Raw genomic sequence first — 27,785 nt, 5'->3', positions numbered from 1 at the left:
TAAGAGGCGGGAAGACCGAGACAGGAAAACTTGAAACACAGAAGTGGGATAGACGGAAGAAGAAAGACAGACATGGAGAAATTTTAGAAATAAACATATCCACAGAATGCACACCCTCAATTATAACAGACACAGCTAATAGTACTCTCAGGCAGACTTATGATGAACTGAACAATGTTGTACAATGCAGTTCCTATTTCATGATGTCCTCAGGTTCTGGTAACACTGCCTGTAGACTGGCCATGTGGATGGAAGGCCTACAGCACCAGCTGTTTGGGTCACATAATCAGAGGTAATTGCTCTTGATCTCTGGGGAGCTAGAAGGGCCCAGGCCACGAGACAGCTCTCAGCCTGGTAACCCCCCACTAACACCGCCCTGGATTTCTCACAGTAGCCCCTGTTGCCCAGAGGACAAAGGTCAGGCCTTTTCCTTCCTCTGCCCTCCATGGCTCATGCAAATACCAAGTGTTCCGTTATTCCTTGGGCCGAAAAGAGAGAAACTATTGAAAAACAGTGGTTAAGATCTTCGTGGGATCTCAAATTTCAAAAATACTCCCCAGAATGTCCATACATGGAAAGGATGCTTATTTCTTCTCACTCTAGATCCACAGAACTGATTTAAAACATAAAGAAATCAGCTAGGAAGGAAGTTAGGTGGATTTAATTTAGCCATTTAATTCCTAGAGCTAACTGGAAAACAAAAACAGGGATGTATTCAGGAACAAAGGGTCCTTTTAAATGTTAAATATGTAACATTATTTCTTGTGCAAACTCTGGTGTGTGACTGAAATTCTTGGGGTCCCTGGAGACTAAGGACAGTCAAGGAAGGTGTCCCTCATGCCAGCACATAGCTCCTTGCAAACTGACTCCTGTCTCAAAGCTGGGCTCTGAATTTAGTGGATACCACACTCATGTTTGTCTTTATATATGCTTAATGTCAGAAACTAAAAAAACAATGGCACAGTTGTTATGTCACCAGCTGCCGCATTTTTAATTTAGTTTCTTAACAAAAAAGAACAACAACAAACTTACCTCATCATAATTAATTCAACCAGTCAGGTTAATTACTCCTCCAAGCTAGTGGAAACATAATATTGTTGCTTGCCGGAGTTAATGGAGCTGACCCCACCTGCCTGTGAACCCCAAGCAAACGCAATGATGTGACTGATGCATCTCAGCCAACGGAATGAAGGGAGCGCACAGAGGAAGCAAGCAATCCTGTTCCGTCAGAGGCCGCGGCTCCACACCATCCCCTTCGCCTCAAACACAAAGCAAGTGTCAGACCTGCTAGACCTTCTGAGAAGGAAACTTATTCTAATTTAAAAGGGAGTCTCGCTGCTCATCTCCCTGGCGGAACCCTCACTCCGTGAGGGGCTGAGCGCTTCATACGAATCACCTCATTGAATCTTTCCGATAACCCCTTAGGGTACGTTCTACATTTGCACCCATTTTACACGTGAGGCTTGGAGCAGTTAGGTAACTTGGCTAAGGTGTCATGGCTGGGAAGTGGGGGGGACTGAATATAAACCCAGGGGAGCCTGATGGCAGGGCTGAGCTCATAATCATATTATGTTACTTTTTTCACTTGATCGGCAGGTTTTAAAAAACCATTTTATGTTGAGATTGGAAAGAAAAGGTTTTTATGGAGGGAAAAGCAGCAAAAAGTAGATAAAGAAGACATCCCCCACAAACTGCTACAGACTCGTCTGCGTGGGCATGTATATAGTACATCTACCTTGGCTAACCTTGGGCAAGAATTTGCAATCTTCAAAGTCACGGTGAGGGGGCAGCAGAGACTCTTACGGGAGAAGAGAGCACGCATGCATATAATCAGGCATATGTGCTTTCTTTGAGCAGGTGCTCTTGGAAACATGGTGGTCAGCAGGGGACAGATCTGCCATGCCGATCCCATTAGCCCCAGGGACGCACTACCAAGGGAGAGAAGAACTGGCTGGAGAATGTCACATGCCAAGGTATGCACAGCTTTCATGAGATCAACAGTCCTTCCCAGGAATCCTCATGTTGCCCTTGGTAACCACCACAGTGAAGCATGTAGGTGCTTCTTAACTTTTTCCGAGTTTACAATCTGCAAAAAATTCAGGAAGCTAGAAATTTCTTTACAAACACAGACTTCCACTATGGCCCTGAAACACTTTCCTGTCCTTTCAGTTAAGGGGATGGCTTCCCCCTGCTGGACTGTTAGGCCCTCAAAGGCACGAGCAGTGTCTTTTTTGTTGTTGTTGTTAAACATGCTTTTATATCAATGTATACTGAGTCAATTTTCAATTACCCATGTGTGGACTGTCTCCCAACATGGCGGTCAAAGTATACCCATTGGCTACAACGGGTTGACAAACTCCGAATCCAGCCTTGTTTTTATACGGCTCTGGGCTAAGAATGGTTATTACACTTCTAAAGGTAAAACTGTTTTTAAAAATACCCCTTGGGTGAGAAGAGTTTTTTGATTTTGCCTCTTGACCTACAAAGCCTAGAAGTTTTACTATCTGGCCCTTTACAGAAAAAATTTGCTGAACTTTGGTCTAAACATTGCTGGCAGCTCCGAGTTATGCTGTTGTGGGGGTGTATCCCCCAAACTCCTTGTAATATAATTATTTGTAATTCTATTGTAATTATTGAGTTCCTTCCACACAGATCTACTGCTGAACCATCTTCCTGTGTCCAGCACAAAGCATCTGGCTCAGAACGAAGAAGGGACTCAGAACAACCTTGTTAAAGAAAGGAATTGTCCACGCCATTCTCACACTCACGGGTGCCTTTCCATATTGTATGTCACTATGGTTTTCCTCCCTGTGTCTCTTTATTACCAATTTCCTTGGGCTTCTCCTTATCCTATGTGCCACTTGCCCTCACCCCTCCTTTCTCTAAAATGTAGAATTGGGCATTGTTAAGTACTTAAAATTATTTTTTAAGCTCGCGTTAGTTCCTGTAAAAGTTTGTAGGTGCCAGGCATTCGTTTAGGTGCTGAGAATTCAAACGTAAAGAAGCTATAACTCTGGCCCTTGATGAGCTTGTAGTCTAGAGACAAGTCCAACGCATTTTGTCTGGAGGCTAATTTAAACAAATGAGAACAGCAAAATAGCAGAATCTATATTTTTCTCTTTTAAAACAACTGAATTGTTTCCTATTATTATGTGACTTTTAAATGATTTCCCTTGATGTCACTGTCACTTGATTGGAAGGTGGTTCCCAATTCTGGATAAGGAAATGCAAATTAAATTTATATATGATTCCACAGGCATGACTAAGAAGGAAGGTCTTTGGTGAAGACACAGAATACATTTTGACACTCAAGGGGGCACCTACTGGATTAGAATCTTACTTGAGACAAAGCGATTTACACATTCATGTTATTCTTCCCTTCCATTAGCCAAAATAGCCCCCAGACCCCCAAAACAACACAAAACAAAACCAACAATAACAGAATCGAGGAGACAGAAATCATGACACATACACGTAGGCTATACACATCCATTTGTACACAGGTTAGCTAAACTCTAAAACAGGTAATCTCAATGTTCTTCCAGTTACATTAACTTACTGCTCATCTTCAGTAAGTTCTGGGGACCAGCAGATGCTGATACATTACCCACCTAATGTTGATGATCATTTCCTGCTTATATCACTTGATACTAACCTCGATGCTCTGGTTGTTGTCAAGACTAGAGGGTAATATGTACCCTATAACCAGTGATTAGTCAAAACCAAGATGCACACATACAAGTACACGCTCACATCCAACTAGGTGTAATTCTTGGTGTGTATCTGGGCAGTGGTGGGGTGTCAGCTACCCACAGTCTGGAATACTGACATACACATACACACATGCACACATGTACGTACAGGACAGGCACACAGCTGCTGCAACAACCTCATTTGGGACTGACCCTCTCCCTCTTGTTTTGAAACCATGTTGGCGAGACCTGCGTCCCCCTGGTGATCCTATTTTCTTTCTGATCGGGTGTGAGGTCTAACCTTCTCTCCGACTGCTCGGCCCTGCCACGGGGGACTCCAGACCTTCCACGGTTCTGGCCACGCTCCCGGTGGCGGCAGCCGACTCGTCTTGCCACCCGGCGCCTTTCGCCGACTCTGGCTCCAGCTCCGGGCTCTGCACCGAGTCGGGCACCGACTCGAAGGCGCTGTTCTCCTCCTCCTCGTCGTCATCCTGGGAGGAGAAGACGGTGCTCTCGGAGATCTTGGCGCTGTCCACGGAGGAGAAGCGGGTGTGGCTGGCGAACCTGCTGCCGTTGTAGCAGGAGGGGCTGTAGCAGGAGGCGCTGTAGCACGAGCTGCTGTAGCACGAGCTGCTGTAGCACGACGTGCTGTAGCACGAGGGGCTGCAGCAGGATGCGTCGCAGCCCTCGCAGCTGTGGTCCCCGCCCTGCCGCGGGCTGGAGTCGCTCTCGCTCCCCGTGCTGGGGAGCGTGTCGCCACCTGGGACAGAGCCGTTGGCCAAGCCCGAGTGGCCCGGGGGCGCCGTGCCTGGAGTGGCCCCCTCGGGGGCCTCTCCATCCTCTTCCGGGGGAGGCGGCTCGGCGGCGACCATGTCCACCTCGCTGAGCGCCTCCTTCTCCGAGGCATCCTTGAGGGTGGCCTCCTCCTCCGCGCCATCGTCGTCTGCGCTGCCGCCCTGCGCGGAGGGCAGGCTGTGCAGCAGCGTGTGGAGGCGGATGTAGTGGGTCCGAGGCGTCTCGGGCTCCCCGCAGGCGGACGCGATCACCGTCTCCAGCTCGGACACAGGCAGGGAGCACGGCCTGCTTTTCCTCTTCACCGAAGCCCGCAGCTGCAGCCAGTCCTCCTCCTGCCCGCCAGCCCGGCTCTCTGTCGCCGCCTCCTGGGCCACTGGCTCCCCGGGGCTGCCCGGGGCTCGACCGTCCTCCAGCAGCCCGGGTAGGGCTGCCTCCCCACCCAAGTCCAGCCGCTCGGCCAGTTCTTCCGCGCTCAGGGCGGGCTCCGTGTCCTCTGGCCAGGGGGCCAGAAGCTCCCCAGCCGCCTCAGGCCTCACACAGACCGTGCCATCATCTCCTGCCTCCGTGGTACCTGCGGCGGCCTCAACCGGATTGGCAAGCTCCAGGCTCTCGTTCCCTGCAGGGCCCACCGCGCTGCCCTGGCTCAGCTGCTCTGGCCCTGAGGTCCCCGAGGGCTCTGGTGCATTAGTGCAAGGGGGCTCCCCACGGCTGCTTGCCACCAGGCTATTCATGGGGCTGTCCTGGATTTCTGCAGACTCAGGTTCGGTACTCAGGGAAATCTCCTCATCATCTACAGACAAGAAGAAAATGTCACTGTAGTGTTAGCCTGCTCCGGGGGACTGAGCCGTCCTAGGGATTTCTGCCTTAGGATATCGGATGTAGGGGTTGATGAGGGTTTCCCATTGGCCAAAGCTCTGCTAAAAATACTGCAAGAATGAGTTCTCCTTATGTTAAGGACTACTTGCAGTCATGATATATTTGAGAATTCTGTTTCAAGGAACTTCATTTTTTGGTTAAAATACCCAAAGCCTAGCATTACCCAGTCATTTTTTGGTTAAAATACCCAAAGCCTAGCATTACCCCAGTTCTAGGCACATAAATGTTTGCTACATGGAAGACCTCAGAGATGGGGGGCACGGTTTATAGTTCCTTGCTGGCTCCAGGCAGGACTAATTATATTGGTTCAGAGTGTTTACTATGGCTGGGTCCCCCAGGGTGGCAGAATGGGGTTCTTAGGTGACCAGAGGGAAGGAAAGGCCAATGATGGGAGCAACCACAGTCATTCAGTGGCTCAGACTGGAAGGTTTCCAACATATGGAGGTTACTGCAGTGGAAGATAAACCAGGTCTCCATACCAAGCACCCATTCAAGGAGTAGCAAGCATGGTTTACCTCTACCTTCCCCCAGTTGCTCTATTGCATCCCTGCCAGATAGGAATTCCCATTTCAAGCCCTAGTGCTATTCACTCATCCAAGAAAAGCAATCTCTCTGGTGCACTGTAAAGCTGTCCTTACTGAAGGAAGAGTCAGTTTTATTCTCAGAATGTAGAAAATGCTGGATTTGAAAGGACGAAACAGTCAAGTGTTTTCTTACAATCTGCTTTGTATATTGGGCACAGAAAAGTGTAACTTTTGTTTGATGAGCGGGCAGTGATAAACTTCAGACCCTGAATTCTCAGAAGCTATATTAGCTTTAATGGCAACCTATAAATGTGGCCCAGGAGGACCAGACAATTCTCAGTGTGATCTACACTGACGAGGGGGCTTGTAGGAGAAAAGCAAGAGGGGAATTAAGAGGCATCTCATCATTCTTATTTGGAGATATGTTTTGGCCTGAAAAACTGAACACGGGATGATTCTCAAGTTTTCTGTCCAACTTATAGTTTCCATTTTTCCTGCGATATTGTAAAAATCCACTGGGTAATCACAGTTCAACACTATGACATGTATCACATTCATTCACTCACTCATGTATGTAATGATTCAATATCCGTTGAGCAAGTCCTATGTGGATGCTGGGAGTAAAATGATAAATTAGACATGGCTCCATACCCACGTTGGCCTCTTTGTCAATTCCCACTCAAGTGCCTAACCCTCTACCTTTGGATCACCGAATGAAGAGGAGCCTCTCAATCAAGGGGACAACAGAGACTTCCCTGGTGGTGCAGTGGTTAGGACTCTGTGCTTCCACTGCAGGGGGCCCGGGTTTGATCCCTGGTCGGGGAACTAAGATCCCACGAGCCATGTGATGTGGCCAAAAAATAAAAATAAAAAACATAAAAAGGGGGACAGCAACCTGGCTTCCAGAACAGATCACTGGCTTCTAGGCCTCAAATGGAGAAGATGGATAGAGAACCATAAAACCTAGGACATGTCTGGAGAGAACAATGGTTATTGTATTTTGGGGAAAGGAACCATGCCATGACACTCGGCTAGGACAACACATGAAAGTACATGCTGAAAATACCTGGGTGGATGGAGGAAGTGATCTCAAATCGGAATTGCAGCTGTCCACTCACATGATCTGTTGGAAGCCTGCGGCCAAGTGTATAGCTGACCACCCTGTCCCTAGAAGGAAATAAGCACAGATCTGGTCAATACCTGTCCTCCTAAAGACCATGCAGTGTGCTTTCTGTGTCAGTGGGCGAAGCAGCCAAGCCCAGGGAGGCCCTGCTATTAGGAGGTGGTGATCTGCTCGGGTACATATGAGATGGTCCTAAGGGAACGATGGGAAAGTACATCTGCTCAACAGCGATGAAAACCTTCAAGAAAATCCTTATCGAATACTCCTAAGCAGGGATCAGGGAACTACAGCCCACGGGCCAAATCTGGCCCATCACTTGTTTTCATAAGGCCATGAGCTTTTTACATTTTTAAATAGTTGGAAAAAAAGCAAAGGAAGAGTAGTATTTTGTGACATGTGAAAATGATACGAAATTCAAATTTCAGTTTCCATAAATAAAAGTTTTATTAGAACGCAACCTTGCTTATTATTAAGTTTACTTCTTGTCTGGGCTGACTTCATGCTACAATGGCAGAGCTGAATAGTTGGGACAGAAACCATATGGCTTATACAGCCTGAAACATTTACTATCTGGCTCCTTATAGAAAGTTTGCCAACCTGTGTTCTAGAGAAAAAAAAGAAAACAAGAAAAGATATGGATATCCTTTGCTTGCTTTTCCTGTGCAGGGTGATGTTTTCCAGATATGCCCTTAATAATAGACAGGGTCAGCAGCAGATGCGTGTCTTGCGATATCTATCTACCTATCTATATCTAATATCTATGGAAGGATGCCGTCCTGGTTACCAGGGACCCTGTGGAGTGGTTCAGAAAGGGACCTGCTGCAGAACGGAGCACAGCGAGGCTTGTGGGCTGGGTCCACTGGCCCATGACCTCTGATTATGCCAACTCCAGGGTCCCACAGAGAGACTCTGAAACTCCACCCTGGACTCTGGCACCATTCCCTCTTCCGACTCAAGGCAATTTTTAATTACTAGGAAGACAATTATCCAGGGAGAAATCGACCTGAAACTTTGCTATTATAGTTTCATCAACAATGCAGCTTCAGCAGAGCACATGGTCCCCTACCTTCGCCTAAATAGGAAGCGGGATTACCTTGGGATATTCAGAAATGAACAAATCTACTCTATCCAATAATAACAAAGACATATTCCCAAACCAGTTGTTACTTAGATAATTCTGTATTCACTCCATTTATTCATTTGTGACATTCAAATAAAAAGATAAGTCACTGGCTGGTAGTGTTTTAATGTTTCTTCCTAGAAAGCACCAGCATTATGAAACAACGTATATCCCAGTGATCCACTGACTTCGTATTTCTATTTGGGAAGCCCTGGTTTCATGCTTGGAGTTTCTAGGAAGCCCACTGAATAAAGCATTATATGCAGGGAAAATAGAATGAGCTACAATACTGACATAGGCCTTGGTCAATATTATGAGGTAGGTCTACTAGGACCATAAGAGATCCTGAACCCCAAACCTCGCCGGAATCAGAGGAGGCCTAAAGACCATCAGACAGTGAGACAAAAATTAAATCGATCACGCTTTGCATTTGTATTCCACGTTTTTCTTTCCTTTGCTTTCCACTCACTTTATCAACAAATATTTTTTGAGCCTCTCCCATGTCAAAAGTGCTTCCGGTGATACACAGCAGGTAGTGCATACCGCTGCCTTTAGATAGCTTACATCCAGCTGGGGGCATGAGGCAGGACCACTACATAAAGGGCTCAAGGCAGTGGTGATATTTCCAATGTGAGGCTGAGGCAGGCATGGGTAGAGGACTTGAGGGAGGCAGACAGCCAGGCAGAGAGCTGTGGGCTGCGATGTTACAGGCCAAGGGATTGAGGGAGCTTTCTGAGCTTTATTTTAGAATTTTTTTTTTTTTTGGCCGCACAGCATGGCATGGGGGGGTCTTAGTTCCCCGACCAGGGATGGAACCCACATCCTCTACAGTGGAAGCGCGGAGTCCTAACCACTGGACTGCCCGGGAAGTCCCATGAGCTGCCTTTATTTTAAAAGGCATACAGTTTGCTATTTTAAAAATGAACAGTTTGGAATCATTTAGTCCCTATGTGCCACAGACAGCTTTACGTTCTTTAGGTATATTTTTGTTTGTTTGAGTGGAAAATGCAAACACCTTGTTTGACACACGACTGTAGCTTCGTAAATGTCAACTCCCTTTGGCTTGAGAATTAACATGTGTCTATGTGCACACAGCTGCACACACGCTATCAGGTTCTGATTACATGTCCTTATGATAAACTGTGAGTGATTCCAAAGTCCTTCTGAAAATCCAAAGAGCTTTAAATTAAGATCCTTGGAAATTCTGCATAATTTTCCTCATTCCTTTGATATCATTCTAAGTATTGCATTGAGGCATATCTATGACCAGAGAGTTAGTGTTTTCAAACATAGTTGCCATTACCTATGGAAATACATATTATGTACAAGGATTTTATCTGGTCAGAGTTTAATGAGAACCCTGAATGGACACGAATGTAGAAGATACAAAACACAGAAACATATTCTCATATACAACTGAACTATGCAAGCAACATAACTGTGGTTGCACCATAAGGATTCACGCTTTTAAAATTTCATACATATTATCTAGCATTTTCTATAAATACTAGTGTTTTCTAAGGCACTCTGGTCTAGTAACCCAGCATTTCATCTTGTTATGGAAATGTCACAAATGATTAAATCCTACACACAAGACAGGCATATGAATGAAATGTTATCCTTTGTAGTAAAACAAATTTTAATTTCTATCTGTACAGAAAAAATGCTGCATTAAGGGCTTCTTTCACTATAGTGTCTTAGGAATTTTTACTCGCTTGCATAAGTAACCAGTGGTACGCAAACTAGGGGAAAGAGAAGGGTCTGTTTAATTAAATGTTGTAGCTCAACAACATAATTAATGGGAGAAGCCAAGGAAATGCAGCACCACCTTTTCAGTTCAAGTCTCTATGAGACTGTATTGTTGCCTCCCTTGGGCCTGGCCTGCTGGCTGTTGCCTAGTGATAATGAGCTCTTGGTCAAGGTTTACCCTATGGCATGTCTTTCCAGGAGTCTCTGAACGGGCATCGACAGCTTTCCCAAGAAGCGCTTGATGATGGGGCGGCTCTTGGCAAACTTGTCCTTCACCTCAATTTCCAGCACATCAGTGGGCAAGGACACAAAGCTGAATTGCTGCAATGAAAAAACATGTGGTATCAAATAATTGCAAGGTGAGAGAGCTGGTCAGTCCCCAGTCCATCTGCTTTGAATGATGTCATTGTCAAACACCCCAGCAGCAATATCTCTATCTATCTAACTGTCTATCTATCTATCTATCTGTCTATCTCAACCTATCTCTATCTATCTATCTCAAGGTTTTAGAAATGCTGCGAACCCTGTTTATTCAATAAATGAATAACGGTCACAATGCTTAAAAATAAGGTCCTTTTCTTTTTTTTTTTTTTTTGGCCCCTTGGCTTGCAGGATCTTAGTTCCCTGACCAGGGATCGAACCCATGCCCCCTGCAGTGGAAGTGCGGAGTTCTAACCACTGGACTGCCAGGGAATTCCCTAAAAATAAGGTTATTCTTGGAGATTCAAATAATAAAATCAACTCACTTTAAAGGGAAAGAATGCTACCCAGGCCTCACCATACTTGACTGAAGGTATCAACCTACTTAAAGAAAGAACAAGCAAAACTCACCTATAATTAAGGAAATGCACTTCAAATCAACAATGCAATACCTTTTTTTTATGATTATAATGGCAGAGATTTTTAAAAGTTTGATCGTACACCGCCTTCTGGAAAGTGGGAAGGGACGCGAACTCTCACACTGTACTGATGGAAATGCAAATTGATTGGACCCTTGGGAAGGGAATTGGTAATATTTTTTGGCATTTAAACTACAAACTCCCTTCAACCCAGAATTCTACTTCTAGGAATTTCCTCTCTGGATTAACTTGTACAAGTGTGCAAAATACGTATCTTTTATAAGGATGTTCAATAGAGCATTATGAACAATTACAAAAGGCTGGAAAGATTTAAAATACGCCTACCAACAGGAAACCAGCTAAATGAAGGATGGTAAGTTTTTGAAACAGAGAACTCTGCTGCCATTCAAAAGAAATAGGTAAATAAATATGTTCTGACATGAAATGATACCTGACAAATTAAGTGAAAAAAGGCAAGATGTAGAAAAACGTGAAGAGTGGGATTCCGTTTGTATTTTGAGTTGCAGAGAAAATGCCTGGAGGGTACAATCCAAACTGAACTTGAGGATGTGGGCTCATGGTGGGGTTGGTGGGGAGAGAAAGCAGATCTTTTTCCTTCTGTTGTAAACTGTTCATTTTTTAAATAGCATACTGTAGGGCTTTTAAAATAAAGGCGACGACAATTAAAGGCAGACTGTTATCATCAAAAGTTGGCTTGGCCATCAGTAAGTGTAGAAAAGGAGAGAGAGGAAAATATTTTCATTGCCCAGCTCAGGCTCTCTGGGAGGGGGGAGTTGATTAAAAGTTATAGTACCCTTAATTGAGAGTTGTGAAACAGCTGAAATATATAACTACTTTCTTTTATTCTGATTAATTCCTAACAGCATTCTTTTCACCTTAGTTGATTTCTAATTTCAGAGGTTAAATATGTCAGGCATACCAATGTTAATATCCCCTCCATACCAGTCAGTATGGGCTGGGGTATGCTGCAGTAACCACCCAATTCCACATCTCAGTGACTTATGGTAGCAAAGTTTTTTCCTTGCTCACACTGTCATTGTGGGCCGGCAGAGGGCTCTGCTCATTAGTCACTCAGGGAGCCAGACTAACGGAGCAGACACACTCTCTAACACTGCCAGCCACGGTGACAGCAGGAAAAAGAACTCTGGAGGGTTTTCCTCCTGCAAAAAAGTATTCACGTTCAAACCCAAGTCTTCGTCACAACTAGACACACAGCCCAGCCACCCCTAGGGAATAGGAAGTATGATCCTACCGTATGTCTGGGATGTACAGAGCAGAAATATTTGGCAAACAGCAATAATGGCTTCCACACCCTCCCTCCATATGGCGCTTCTAGTTTCCATCACAAATTAGTTTTACTTAACAACCATATATTTCCTAAGAACCAATCATTTTTGGTACTGACAAAACTGAATTTACGGGTATGCTAAGCTTGAGGATCAAACCCAGGAATTGGTTTGATTCTCCTCTAAGGAGGCCTGTGAGCATCCAGGCTCCCTAACTATCTCGGGTCCCAAACTTCCATTTCTTCTGCCTAGTAATTCCATTCTGAAGTGTACTATAATGGATCTCCTAACCTAAAAGCTCAACCATAGGCTAGGCACATTGTAGTATATGTATATGACAGAATAGTGTATAATTTTCTAAATTACAATAATTTATATCATGATTGTGCCTAAATATGCAATTACAATGATAACGCATTAAATGACAATAAGATAGAAAATGCTTATTTTCCAACGCTAAGTGACAAGAGCAAGGAGCAGGTAGCTCATGATCACAATAATGTGAATGAAATGAATAGAAAAAAGACTGGAAAGAATTACAACAAATTTCAACAGCAGTTGCTTTACCAAGTAAGATTATGTCCCCCACCCATTTCTTTCTGTGATGAACATGTATTATTCTTATAACGAAAAACGTAACCATCTTTAGTAAAATGAGTATTTCTGGCACTAGCAGCCTGCATGGGACACGAAAGTCAGCTTACTAAGACGTTCTCTGAAACTTGGTGGTAAATCCTGAGCTCTTTTCCTCCCTCCACAAAGACTTCCTTCTCAGCCTCTCTTCACAAATCCACCCCTTCATGGCTGGCATCAACCCCTCCCCACCAGGCCCTTACTTCCATGCCATGGTTACTGGAGTCCATGTAAACTTCCAGCTAGGTCGGGTTCTTCTTTTTTTAAAAAAATTTTTATTGGAGTATAGTTGACTTACAATGTTGTGTTAGTTTCAGGTGTACAGCAAAGTGAATCAGTTATACATATATATATATATATATATATATATATATATATGTCCATTCTCTTTCAGATTCTTTTCCCATATAGGTTACTACAGAACTTGAGTAGAGTTCCCTGTGCTATACAGGTCAGGTTCTTTTAAGAACCAGTGAGCAGCTCGAAAAATATAAAAGTCTGCCTATTCCTGAGCAAGCTATTTGCACCCGTGAGTCTGAGGCCAGGGTGATGAATTTTGTCTGGCTGCTGACCTCGCTCTTACCTTGAGCCCCTGAAGAACTTGCGGAGTGAGGTGGACTTGGCTTTTTTCCCTAGATCTACACATCTAAGTTCTTGACTTTCTCATGCATGATCTCACTGAACCTCAGCATTTTCAGCTGTAGACTAGGAAAAGAAGGTTCATGTTGTGTAAGATTAAACTGCATCTTTTCCTCTCCATTCCTGGTCTATCCAGATTCTACCTGCCCCATCCTCTAATATTTCCTTCTCCTTTTGACTCTTTAATTATTGGACTTCTTTCAAATCTATGACCTTATTTCAGCTGGTCCTTAACAACCAGTAAGTCTATACAAGTGATTGTAGTATCCGTAAACCAGGTTCAAATGCCTAGTGCACAGACAAAAGCTACAGTTCTCCTACTACTAATGCCCACTCTATCTTTCCATCCAGAGAAATGGCCTGGTTAATGGTCAAAAGAAAAATCTGTGAACTATATCTGCAAAGGATTAAAAAAATAGATGCATTATTGATCCAAGCCCCCGCTCTTTGTGGAATTCTGTCACCTTGCATCCTAGCTCATCTGTGAAAGAAACCAATGTGGCAAATGAAAAAGCCAATCCTGGATCCTTAGGGATTGGAAGTGCGGCCATTTCCCCATCATCCTGCTTGAGGATGCTTGAGAGCATCTAAGGGTAACTGTACTCCATGCTTGGACCAATCAATCAATAAATGGCTCCTTATCTCTGCATAAGTCATGAAACTATCCTAGATAAAGGAACTCCTGGTGTCTTGAGGGTCAGAGAGTAAAGTTCTATAAGTCACCTTTCCATTAGAACATTAAATTCGGAATTCTCTTTCTTGGCTGCACTTGAGGAACCAACTGTCAGACCTCTTATAATTGGCAACAATGGCAGGAAGAAAGCTGTATGAGGCCCAATGCCGGGGCATGAGCTGGAATGACACATACAGTATTCTTACAGCATCAATCCTCCTTTTGGTTTTGTTTCAGCACCAGGTTGTGGTACTCTTACTTTTGCTTTGGGCCATTGGTACTTAGCCCTGGCTCCCATTAGAATCATCTGGGGAGCTTTAACAAAAATACCCATTACTGGATCCCATCCTTGACTAATTAAATTAGATTCCCTTGGGGGTAGAGCTGGGTACTGGTAGTGTTTCTAGCTTCCCAGATTACTCTACCGTGCAACCAGAGTGGAGAATCACAGTTCCCACAGTAATAATCCATTCTAACATAGAATAATCTCATTGTTATAAAAATATTTCTTAGATCAAATCTAAATCTTCCTCTGTGGCCTGAATATTTAGCCCAGTGATTCATAACATATTCTTCAAATTCCAGCTTAGTAGTACTATTAAATTTAATAATATTTATTTTTTAATAATAATATTTAGTTTTTTGGTCTTGGCATTCTTATTAATAGCAATAGACGGTAGTGGGCCTCTATCCAATACATGCCAGTAATACCCTTCTAGTTGTGATGACCAAAAATGACTCCAATCATTGCTCAATGTCTCCTGGGGGCAAAACTGCCCTTGTTGAGAACCACCGATGTAGGCCTACCTTCTTCAGTTTTCCAGAGAGATGTTAGACTAGTGTTGCAATATATGGGGGTATCTATTTATTTTGGTTTGCATTGTTACTCAATAGGCCACTTACAGAAATAAGATGCTTTATTTATTTATTATATTCTATCTTGCTTCAGAAAAGACACGGGGTAGATCTTCTATAAACAGAATTTCTGTAAACTGAACTTACTGAAATAAAAACAAAGTAGAGAACCAAAAGAAATATTAAATTAGAAATTATGTTAAACTATAGCAGCAGTTCCATAATGGGCAAGTAAGGCAGAGATCAGGAGAATGCTGGTCATAAAGCAGCTAATGGCTCAGAAGAAGGGAAGGGTTACTTATTCACTCGAAAACACCTCCTGAGCACTGACTCTGAGCTGGGTGCTGGTGACATGGCCACGTCCCTACGAGCTTGCAGTCTTATGCTGCAGGTAGACAATGACAAAACAGAAAGTTCCATGGTAAGAGTCCCCAAAGGCTCAGCCTGATGGACAGGTACAGAGAAGGGGTGGCGATGGTGGTGGGGAGAAGGCTAATGAACAGGTAGAGACAACTTCCCAGAGGAGGCGATGCCTTAACTAAGTCATAACAGTTAAGTAGGCATCAGCTGGATGAAGAAGGTGTGGGAGGAATATTCCAGGGAGAGAGGACACTATTGGCAAAAGGCTGAAGTTCACAGAGTGCACGGGTCCCTTTGGGAAATGTGGGTGCCTCACTGTGTCTGGATCATAGAAGGGGTCAACTTATGAGAGGAAACTGGATAGATAAGCAGGATCCAGCTCACAAACACCTTCCTGGACAGAGCCTAGACTTATCCCAAAGGCATCTGGGAACAATGGAACTGAATTATGCAAATGACACACTCAGATGTGCATTTCAGAGACGTCACTGTAGTAGTGCTGAGGAGGTGTCCATAGATGGTCAGGCCAGGAGGGAGACAGACCAGGTGAAACAACGGAGAAGTGAGGAGGAAGCCTGGCAGGGAAGGAGGAAAGGGGTGGCAGACTTGTGGACTGGCTAAATGTCAGTGAGAGCCACGGCATGTGGGAGAGGAAGAGACCCCAAGTTCCCAAGGCTGGATTTGCAAGACTGAGGGCATGTGGGAGGATTAATAGCTAGAAGAGAGGGGATGAGTGATTGAATGTCCCAAAGCAATGAAGGTACAGAGTGATGGAAATAGGGGTTGGTTATGGAAGGATATTAGGTTGTAAAGAGACAGCTGGGGAGCTTGTGATGTTTTCACATGATCGAAGGTGTAAGCACTGGAATGGATGGCTGGTGATAAATGGAAGTAAAGGTCAATGGGATCGAGGACGTTAAGGAAATTAGGTCATTCATGTGGACTCTGTGATCATCCAGGAGAATGGTTGGTCTTGGGTAGAAAGGGAAGATGGTGCCACAGGTAGAAAGGACAAGTTGTAGCCGAGTAACTAATGGGACCCATTAGTGCCTTGATGTAGCCAAAACAATAAGGACATCAGTGTGAGAGGGGACACTATAATCAAACATGAAGAAATATTTGTGGGAAGTTTCAGAGAAATGTTCAACATGATTTGGAAAGTATTTTCACTTAGGCATTTAGGGGCAGGTATGATAAAAGATGATCCCAGTCTGAGAGAGCAGAAGTGCAGTTGATTCATTTATGTCCACTCATAAACTTCCGGAAGTCGGGAAAGGTTGAGACGGGAAAAGTGGTAGGGATGGTTGACTTGTTTTGGGTCATGTTACATTTGAAGAGGCAGGAGGATGTTGAGGAGTAAGGCAGGAATACCAACTCGAAGCCAAGACTGGATGCCTGGTGATGTAGGGGAGGAGTGGTCCTAACTGTTGTGTGAAATAGGTCATGATATGCAGTTAGAGGGGCATCTAGTTTTGCCTCTCTTCTCTTGCAGACATAAGGGGAAAATAAAACACCAACTCCATTCACAAGAGGCTGCCTGGTGCGATTCAGCCAACACCATTATTCATTACTAATGAAAGTTAAATGGACTAGGCTTAGCGCTTCCTGTGCAAAGGTTCTCCAAGGAGAAGGAAAGTAGGAAGGAAGTAAACGGAGCATGCAAACTGCAGCTACTCCTCCTTAGAACCTTGCATGGTATGTGACTTTCAATTCAGGTGGCACTATTCATTGAGCTTAAAAATGATACTCAAAAATAGTGCTGCCTAAAGTCAAGGATAACAATAGAAAACAACTTCACTAGCAGAGCAATCATTGAGTCAGGAGCAATGTTTTTCTCTCTCACTAGCAATGTCACAGGGTTTTATATTAAGAGGTGATGCTCTTGGACTCTGGGCATAGGAGACCTACCCCTCCAAGCAGTGCGTAGCCTGACTCTACCCCAGGAAGGACATGCCAGAATCCTGCTGAGATGTGAGCCTTGTATCTGCAGAGAATCTAACTGCTTTGAATAATAAAGGCTGCTCTTACAAATCTGTGGTATATGGAACGTTTACATTTCTTCTTATGCATAAGAGCAAGGGAACTGGTCTTGACTGGGCCTCCACCATCTCCCTATCAGGCACTGAGAAAACTCAGCCACAGAAAAGAATATTATTAATTTTATTTGCAGGCACTGCTGTGGCAAAATTAGGCCAAGATTTAGGCTTGGCAGAGTGGAAGCAAGGTCTGCAAGTGTGTGCTTGTAAATATGTAATGTTACATACTTTTATACTATATATACAATACATCAAATACAAAAGTATGTATTATACTTACTACTTACATGTATTCTATCTATATCTGTATCTATATCCATATTCTTAACCACAGGTGTCCCTAACCCCCAGGCCACATAGCAATACCGGTCTGTGGCCTGTTAGGAACTGGGCTGCACAGTAGGAGATGAGCAGCAGGTGAGTGAGTGAAGCTTCATCTGTATTTACAGCCGTTCCCCATCGCTCGCATTACTGCCTGAGCTCCGCCTTCTGCCAGCATTATGGCGAGTTGTATAATTATTTCATTATATATTACAATGTAATAATAATAGAAATAAAGTGCACAATAAATGTAATGCACTTGAATCATCCCAAAACCATGCCCCTCCCTCCCCGGTCCATGGAAAAATTGTGTTCCACGAAACCAATCCCTGGTGTCAAAAAGGTTGGGGACCACATCTACATGTCTAAGTCTTTTGCTTCTGAAGATGATTCATTTCAATGCCTATAAAAAAGGAATAGGATTAGATTACTAGATTGAAAACCAAGAAGACCAAAATTTGCTGTGTGATCATAAGCAACTTAATCAACCTTTCTATGTCTACTTTATAGTACCCCTAACAGAGAAGAAGCACCGTCTGCACAGGCTTTGTTGGTAAATTGTCATCTTCACTGTACAGTTCCTCAAATGCATACCTTGGTCATCCCTGCATGTTCTTTGTACCTTTAGGAGCCTATATCCAAATAGTCATTGAATCTAAACTCTCTAGAGTCTGTTCTCTCCTCCCCACTTCTGCTGCCACTGGCCAATGTCATTCCCTGCCCATGGAATAACCTCTTAACTGGTCTCCCAGTCTTCAGCTTCTCTCTTACAGTGGCCAGTAAAGTTATGTCTCTGAAACACAGATTTGGTCCTTTCATTCTCTTGCAGAATAACTTTCCCTGATTTTTTTCTCACTCACGGGATGAATTCCAAATTTCCCAATGATGCGTTTGGTTCCTGCCAATCTTTCCACCTTCACTTATTATACTCATTCCCTGGCAACCTCATTTTCTTTCACACATTTTCACAGACTTACTATTTTCCTAGAAGGTGTTCTTTCCCAACTTCCTGGCCATGCCAAACTCCTACTCATCCTTTAAACACCCATTCAAATAAAATTTATTCTGTGAAGCCTTTTCTGACTTTGGGAACCACCAACAGAGACAGCTGTTTTTTCTTCTGCTTCCATATCTCCTCTATAGTTTTTATCATGTTATTTATTTTCTTGTGGTTAATAAGGATGCACACAGAAATGTGTAATTTGAATATGGAAATGAACATGGACAAGAGAGGGAATCAGTGACTGGCTACTCCTGGAGGTATTTCCACCAGAAGTCACATATTGATGCTGCAAAAGTGGAATATAATACAAGCTTGTGTGTAATCTAAGATGCAGTCTCTATGAATGCTAGATTGCAACTTCAGTGCCCAAGCCATTTTAGCTATTGTTCCGGCAGAAAATCTAAGTACTAGATTTTAATAGAAATAGAAAATATGAACAGACCAATCAAAAATACTGAAATTAAAATAGTGATTAAAAAACTCCCAACAAACAAAAGTACAAGACCAGATGGCTTCACAGGCGAATTCTATCAAACATTTAGAGAAGAGTTAACACCTATCCTTCTGAAACTATTCCAAAAAATTGCAGAGGAAGGAGTATTCCCAAACTCATTCTATGAGGCTGCCATCATCCTGATACCAAAGCCAAAGATACCACAAAACAAAAGAAAAAGAAAAGTACATGCCAATATCACTGATGAACGTAGACACAAAAATCCTCAACAACATACCAGCAAACTGAATCCAGCAATATATTAAAAGAATCATACACCATGATCAGTTGGGATTTATCCCCGGGATACAAGGATTTTTCAATATCCACAAATCAATCAGTGTGATACACCACATTAACAAATTGAAGAATAAAAACCATATGATCATCTCAATAGATACAGAAAAAAGCTTTTGACAAAATTCAACACCATTTATGACAAAAACTCTCCAGAAAGTGGGCATAGAGGGAACATATCTCAACATAATAAAGGCCATACATGACAAACCCACAGCTAACACCATACTCAACAGTGAAAAGCTGAAAGCATTTACCCTAAGATCAGGAACAAGACAAGGATGTCCACTACTGCTACTTTTAGCCAACATAGGTTTGGAAGTCCTAGCCCCAGGAATCAGAGAAGAAAAAGAAATAAAAGGAATCCAAACTGCAAATGAAGAAGTAAAACTGTCACTGTTTGCAGATGACATGATACTATATGTAGAAAATCCTAAAGATGCTACCAGAAAACTACTAGTGCTCATTAATGAATTTGGTAAAGCTGTAGAATTCAAAATTAATACATAGAAATCTGTTGTATTTCCATACACTAACAATGAAAGACCAGAAAGAGAAATTAAGGAAACAATCCCATTTACCATTGCATCAAAAAAAATAAAATACATAGGAATAAACCTACCTAAGGAGGCAAAAGACCTGTTCTATAAGGCACTGATGAAAGAAATCAAAGATAAAACAAGCAGGTGGAGACATATACCATGTTCTTGGATTGGAAGAATCAATATTGTCAAAATGACTTTACTACCCAAGGCAATCTACAGATTCAATGCAATCCCTGTCAAATTACCAATAGCAATTTTTTTTTCAGATCTAGAACAAAAAATCTTAAAATTTGTATGGAAACACAAAAGAACTCAAATGCCAAAGCAACCCTGAGAAAGAAAAATGGAGCTGGAGGAACCAGACTCCCTGACTTCAGACTATACTATAAAGCTACAGTAATCAAAACAGCATGATACCGGCACAAAGGCAGACTTATAGATCAATGGAACAGGATAGAAAGCCCAGAGATAAACCCATGCACATATGGTCAATTAATTTATGACAAAGGAGGCAAGAATATACAATGGAGAAAAGACAGTCTCTTCAATAAGTGGTGCTGGGAAAACTGGACAGCCACATGTAAAAGAATGAAATTAGAACATTTTCTAACACCACACACAAAAATAAACTCAAAATGCATTAAAGACCTAAATGTAAGACCAGATACTATAAAACTCTTAGGGGAAAACATAGGCAAAACATTGGATCCACCTCCTAGAGTAATGGAAATAAAAACAAAAATAAACAAATGGGAGCTAACTAAACTTAAAAGCAAAGGAAACCATAAACAAAACAAAAAGACAACCCACAGAATGGGAAAAAATATTTGCAAGTGATACGACCAACAAGGGATTAATCTCTAAAATATACAGACAGCTCATGCAGCTCAATATCAAAAAAGACAAAAAACAAAAAGCAAAAAAACAAACAACCCATCAAAAAATGGGCAGGAGGTCTAAGTAGACATTTCTCCAAAGAAGACATACAGATGGCCAAAAAGCACATGAAAAGATGCTCAACATTGCTAATTATTAGAGAAATGCAAACCAAAACACACTGAGTTATCACCTCACACTGGGCAGAATGGCCATCATCAAAAAGTCTACAAATAGTAAATGCTGGAGAGGGTGTGGAGAAAAAGGAACCCTCCCTCCTGTTGGTGGGAATGTAAATTGGTACAACCACTATGGAGAATAGTATGGAGGTTCCTTAAAAAACTATAAGTAGAGCTACCACATGATCCTGCAATCCCACTCCTGGGCATATATCTAGAGAAAACCATAATTCGGAAAGATACATGCAGCCCAATGTTCATAGCAGCACTATTTACAATAGCCGAGACATGGAAGCAACCTAAATGTCCATCGATAGGTGAATGGATAAAGAAGATGTGGTAATTTTATACAATGGAATATTATTTAGGCATAGAAAAGAAGGAAATAATGCCATTTGCAGCAACATGGATGTACCTAGAGATTATCCTACTAAGTTAAGTAAGCCAGATATGGAAAGACAAATATCATATGATATCGCTTATATGTGGAATCTAAAATAAAATTGATCCAAATGAACTTATATACAAAACAGAAATAGATCCACAGATATAGAAAACAAATTTATGGTTACCAAAGGAGAAAGGTGAGGGGGGATAAATTAAGAGTTTGTGATTAACCTATACACACTACTATATATAAAATAGGTAACCAACAAGGACCTACTATGTAGCACAGGGAGCTATACTCAATATTTTTTAATAACCTACAAGGGAAAAGAATCTGAAACAAAATATGTATGTATGTATAACTGAATCACTTTGCTGTACGTCTGAAACTAACACAACACTGCAAATCACCTATACTTCAATTTTAAAAAATGCTACTGCACACTTTAAAAAAAAATACATCACCATACAAAAAAAGAGTGGAGTAAAAAGAAAGACATTTTCAAATATAAAATGACTTTGAGAGTTTACCATCCATAAACTTTCAGGGCTTTTTTTCAGACACAGGTTACAATTATAATTAAAAGTCAAGACATCAGATTAAGGAAAAAGAGATACAGTAGCAATATAAAAAATCGTGGTATATACAGACATTCCTTGACTTGCGATGGTTCAACTTAGAATTTTTGACTTTACAATGGTGTGAAACTGATATGCATTCAGTAGAAACCATACCTTTGATACTCTGTCGTGATGCTGGGCACTGGCAGCCACAGCTCCAACTGGACCACACAGGTGAACAACCCATACACTTACAACCATTCTGTACCCAAACAGTCATTCTGGTTTTTACTTTTAATACAGTATTCAACAAATTACATGAGATAGTCATCACTTTAGTATAAAGTAGGCTTTGTGTTAGATGATTTTGCCAAACTGCAGGCTAATGTAAGTGTTCTGAGCACATTTAAGATAGGCTAGGCTAACCTACGAAGTTCAGTAGGTTAAGGGTATTAAATGTATTTTAAAAAATGATGTTATTTTCTTTTTAAAAAACTTTTTATTTAATATGGGAGTATAGTTGATTAATAATGTTGTGTTAGTTTCCAGTGTACAACAAAGTGATTCAGTTATACATATACATGTATCTATTCTTTTTCAAATTCTTTTACCAATTAGGTTGTTACAGAATATTCAGCAGAGTTCTTTGTTGGCTACCCATTTTAAATATAGCAGTGTGTACTTAGATATTTTCAACTTATGATGGGTTTATTGGAATGTAATCCCATCGTTAAGTAAATATCTATCTATCTATCTATCTATCTAATCTACCATTTATCTATCGATATAGATATAGCCTCCACATTTTGGTGTGTATTTTGTATATATTTTTGTGAACAACTTTTTGAAAATAGAAAACATAAACAATGGATACTTTCTAGAAAAACAGTTTTAAAGTTGATTCAAGAGAAAATAGAAAACCTGAATAAATCAATAAACCTTTAGGAATTGAACTGCTAATCAAACATCTTGTTACCAAATCACTTTGTAAGTAAATTTTACCAAAACTCCTTAGAATTCTTTGGAATCTCTATCTTATATAAACTGTTCAAGAAAAAATGAAAATAAAAAAAAGAGACAGCTACACAAATCATTTTCTGAGGATGACATCATTGACACAAACTGTACATGGACATTGTAAGAAAACTAAAGACATCTTAATTCTTAACACAGTTGCAAAAGTCCTAAATAAAAATAGCTGCAAATCAAAAATAACATTTTAAAGAAAAACACCGAAGTGTATCTTCCAGGCTGAGTGCTACCTGTGTGACCCCTCCTCTGAGACCAGTAGCCCCCACCTCCTTAGTCATTCCTTATGTTCTTGCAGAGGGTATGTAAGATGTGAGACATTCATTTTATGTACTTACTTTATTTCATCTTACTTTTTACTCAAAAACTTCTCTGATTTCATTTTTCTCACCTATATTTAAATACATTTTTCTTGCTGTATTGTATGCATTTCATATATTTTCAGGAACAAGAAGCGATATGCTGTGTGCCCTCAGATTTGACACTTCCTATGGGAAACGTCAGGTCACTAAGTGACCCGTATCTAAAGAGATGGGCCAACAGTTGAGGCCAGAACCCCTCCTCTTCCCTCCAGCATCAGGCAGCCCATTAAGTAAGAAGGCCTCTGCCTCCCCTTTTCCCAATCCTAGCTTCCAACAATGGGGCCATTACCCCTGCAGGAAGAGGTGAGGGGATCCCCAGACTTCTACTATGATTTCATTTCTCCTGAAGGCGCTAGAGTGGGGAGAAGGGGAAAAAGAAAAGAGTTTGTCTCCTTTCCACTCCAAGACCCTCAAACCACAATCCTGGTCTGTGGTGGATGGGAGGAAAAGAGATTTAAACTAGAGTTGATTGGATTATAACTAAAAGTGATCAGCAAGTTACAGGATGTGCCCAAGACATCTTTAAGAGATAGCTGAGCATGGCTGAATGCCGTGACTGGAAGAAATTAAAACTAATTATGGTATCACAGCACTGAATTGAGGCAGCTCAATTAAGCAGATTGTCTGTCTGTCTATCTATCTATCTACCTACCTACCTACCTACCTACCTACCTACCCACCAATCTATAGTGTGTAGTTTGGCCGGCATATAAAATACCTGCTTCTCAAATATTCTCTTGGTTATTTTAGCTGGGTTTGAAAGCTTATTGCTAACTTAATCATTATGGATCTACTGTTCCATATTATCTGTGGGCTGCACAATATTCCCTTTTAATTACACTGTAAGTCATTGGACTTGTGCTGTATTTCTTCTGTCTGTATGTTTCTCTCACAAATATACTAAGTTATACCCATATCCGTTAAATGCCTCGCTTAAATGTACTGTTCTTTTAGCCAAAGTTGGATACAGCCTAAATGCTTACCATAAGCTTTTTACAAAAATAAACAAAATCTCAGAAAATATGAGATTAGCTAATTAATCATGGTATTACTATAAAAATAATTTTGTAATATATGAAATCAATAACCTAAACAAAGATTCAGTCATTACGAAATTGCAAATTAAAGTCATTGATAATATGACAAGAACTCTACTGATTTTCCCTGATATTTTTAACTTAAAAATGCTGTTGTTTATATTGGCTTTTGTTCATATTTCTTTATTAACTTTATTCTAGGCTAATTATCCAAAGCACTGAAAAAAGCTGAGAAAGCTAAATAGATTAAAGCCTGATATAACTCGAGATTTTCCACTGGGCACAGCCATTACTTCCCGCAAGACAATCCTGATGGAGAAAAAGATGAGAACCTGCTAATAGACCCCCCCAGAAGGATGGAATCATAGTCAGAAATGGGCCTTGCTGAAGTGGAATTTCTGCTGTGTAAGGAAAGAGAGTCCAAAGGATTTGGCCATTTCTATGACTTAATCCCCATTGGCTATTTCTTTTTCATTCTTTAAATGTGGTCAGTTTGTGTAGATATGCCAAGGGCAACTGCATACCACCTCTGAAATTCCCTGGGTCGTCTCCCACCTGCCTGCCCCATCGTTCCTGAACCTTGCGTCTCCTGGTTCCTAAATCCTCCTCTTTGGCTCATCTGTGCTTGGTTTCTATTTTTCTCAAGACTGCATGCTCAGAAATGCACTTAGATTGGTTCTCCCTGACTCTAGCCCTACCTTTGGTTTTTGGTATCAGCCAAAACAGGATGTCGCTTCTGGTGTTGGTCTCTAGCTTAACAAATTTCAGTCAATGAGAGACGCACCACCCAGCTCTGATTTGCAGTGTTTGCCAGTTTTCTTGGTGTAAATACTCACACCTTGGCTGACTTCACTAAATGTGGAGCTGGGAAGAGATGTGCATGGTGGCTCCTGGGAGCCCACATGAGTTGCCTCCCGCACACCACTGGCCCTATGGATGGTGTCCTAAGCCAACCCCTCATCCAGTTCACTCTATTCCTCCATGAGAAATTAGGAGGCACTTGGCTTTACTGCTGCTCTCAGAACCTCCACTTCCATCTTATTTCTTCAGAGGCTGCAAAATGATGCTAACAGACAAGTACAAAGAATACTTTAGCCAATGGACATCAAACTGTGTGTCTCTGAGTCCTAGGTTCAGTGGCAGGCATCACCTGGGAACCAGAGGCAGTACCACTGGAGTAGTGTGCCTTATGTTTTTAAGTTGGTGTTCCATTCATGAGTTCCTTTCATAAGAGTTTAGCCAATGGAAGAAATGATTTGGTGCTTAGGTGATGGTTGTCTATATCAAGGAACTTCAAGAATCCTTTCTTCTTTTTTTTAAACTATTGCCCTGGGGCAGGGCTGCTGGTTAGGGCTTCTTGCACACTCACCGCCAGTGCCAGCTTTGAATGTTGAAGAATGCTTTTCTTCCATAAAGGTGAATTTTGGGTTTATGATCCTGTTTCCCTTGTCCAGGTCAAAGTGCAATTTAATTTCTGATTAAATTACTTCTTAATTTCTAATCAATCAGGACAGAAGTTAACAATCTATTTCAAACCAATCAGTTTGGTTAAAGCTCATTAGGGCTGGCTTATTACAGTAATCATTTAGCAATTGTGCTTACTTTCTGGAGATCAAGGGCCTCGGCCAGGCACCTATATTTATCGCTAGAGGATGGGGGTGCTTTTAGCTTAAGCTGGTCTGCTTGCTCTGTTCAGTCAATCAGGTTTTGGCAATTTCCCCACCCAGTAGGTCTCATTCTTATTTACTCATGATGATGTGGGGATGATTAAATGTGATAACTCTGGTAAACAACTTATTATTACTGGCTATATAGAAGAATACTCTAAGCCTGACCCTTGCGAGTTTATGCTCATGCTTGACTCAAGCTGTCAGGACAGTGGCTTGTGGTTTGGTTAACTGTACGGTAATGTCTGGGTTATTGGTGTCTACTCACAGCCAGTCCCAGGACTAGAAGCTGCCCTGATCTACCTGCACTGTTGTTCTTCTCACATACCAGAGCCCTATTTTAAGTGCACTGTAGCTGGGGGATACTGAAGGGACCCAGTAGACAAAAGTGAGTAATAACAGCTAATTAAAGTTACATCTACACTTCTCCATATTCACTGCCACTGTTCTGGTCCAAGCTTCAATATCTCCCACCTAGTTTCTTCCACTGCCTCTTATCTGATGCCCTTTCTCCACCTACGTGCCCACACCCCTCACCATGCATCAGCAGCACAAGAGTCTTATTTGTTTCACATCTCACCAGCATTAGATATTGATCTTCTTCATTTTAGTCATTCTGGGGGATGTGCAGTGGTATCACAACAGTATCTTTAATTTTTAGTCCTGGATGACCAATTAAGTAGAGCATCTTTTTATATATTTATATTGGCATTTGGACATCCTCCTCTGTGAAGTGCCTGTTCAAGTCTTTGGTCCATTTTTCTGTTAGTGTTTGCCCTTTTCTTTTGGATTTGAAGGGGTAGTAGGGGTAGTATGTGCATTCTAGATACTAGTTCTTTGCTATCTAGAAATAGCTCAATATTTTCTGTGGCTTGCTCCCAATGTAGAGTTTTGATGAACAGACATTCTGAATTTTAATGTCATCCAACTAATCAATCTTTTATTTTATGGTTAATGTTTTCTGTGCTCAATTTAAGAATTTTTGAGGGAGGGATCAAGATGGTGGAGGAGTAGGACGTGGAGTTCTCCTTCTCCCACATATACATAAAAAATACATCTACACGTGGAACGACTCTCACAGAACATCTACTGAATGCTGACAGAAGACCTCAGACTTCCAAATGGGCAAGAAAATCTCCATGTAACTGGGTAGGGCAAAAGAAAAAAGAAAAAAAAAAAAGAGAAAGGAATCGAGACAGGACCTGTGGCTCTGAGGGAGCTGTGAAAGAGGAAAGGTTTCCATACATCAGGAAGTCCCCTCACTGGTGGGGACGGAGGGGGAGCTTTGGAGCCTTGGAGAACACAGCAACAGGTGTGCTGAGGGAAAAGTGGAGAGAGACATGCAGAGAGGGTCAGTGCTGACCAGCATTCCCCAGTCTGAGATGCTTGTCCGCTCAGTCCTCTGGGGTAGGTGGGGGCTGGGTACTGAGGCTCAGGCTTCAGAGGTCAGACCTTGGGGAGAGGACTGGGGTTGGTGAAAACAGACTGAGGGGCTAGGGTGTGGTGTTCCACAACTGAGGGAGTCTGGGAAGAAGTCTGGGCCCACCAGAGAGGCAAGATGCAACTGTTGGGAGGCACACAAGGAGAGGAATGGGTCCACTATAGGCCACTTTCTCCTGGCACTTAAGGTGGCAGGGCACTGCCTACATGAGTTCCAGGGGCAGGCGGGAGCTGCTGTTCCCATCTTGGACTCCAGACGCAGGTTCGGACTGCTGCTGCTGCTGCAGAGGGTCCTATGAGCAGGTGCAGGTCACTGCCCCCACCTTCCCAGGAGCCGGCACAGTGTGCCACTGCTGAGGGTCCCGTG

At 42.2% G+C, this 27,785-nt stretch overlaps 1 protein-coding gene across 1 annotated transcript in view; it reads right to left on the bottom strand.

Annotated features, from left to right (window-relative positions):
• The window catches only part of HECW1 (HECT, C2 and WW domain containing E3 ubiquitin protein ligase 1), a 434,660-nt gene that overhangs the window by 111,637 nt on the left and 295,238 nt on the right, over positions 1-27,785 (bottom strand). The window contains exons 8-10 of the mRNA XM_089917097.1: positions 10,058-10,200; positions 6,954-7,054; positions 3,994-5,277 (exon numbers count right to left, since the gene is read on the bottom strand). Coding sequence (XP_089773223.1) covers positions 3,994-5,277; positions 6,954-7,054; positions 10,058-10,200 — 1,528 coding nt within the window. The remainder of the gene's footprint in view (positions 1-3,993; positions 5,278-6,953; positions 7,055-10,057; positions 10,201-27,785) is intronic.

This window comes from Delphinapterus leucas, chromosome 9, assembly GCF_059928025.1.
Source record: "Delphinapterus leucas isolate spDelLeu-1000000601 "Yukka" chromosome 9, BTC_Dleu_Yukka2, whole genome shotgun sequence".
Taxonomy (NCBI): Eukaryota; Metazoa; Chordata; class Mammalia; order Artiodactyla; family Monodontidae; genus Delphinapterus; species Delphinapterus leucas.
The sequence above is the reverse complement of the archived record's forward strand: the minus strand, read 5'-3'. Positions and strand labels throughout refer to the sequence as shown.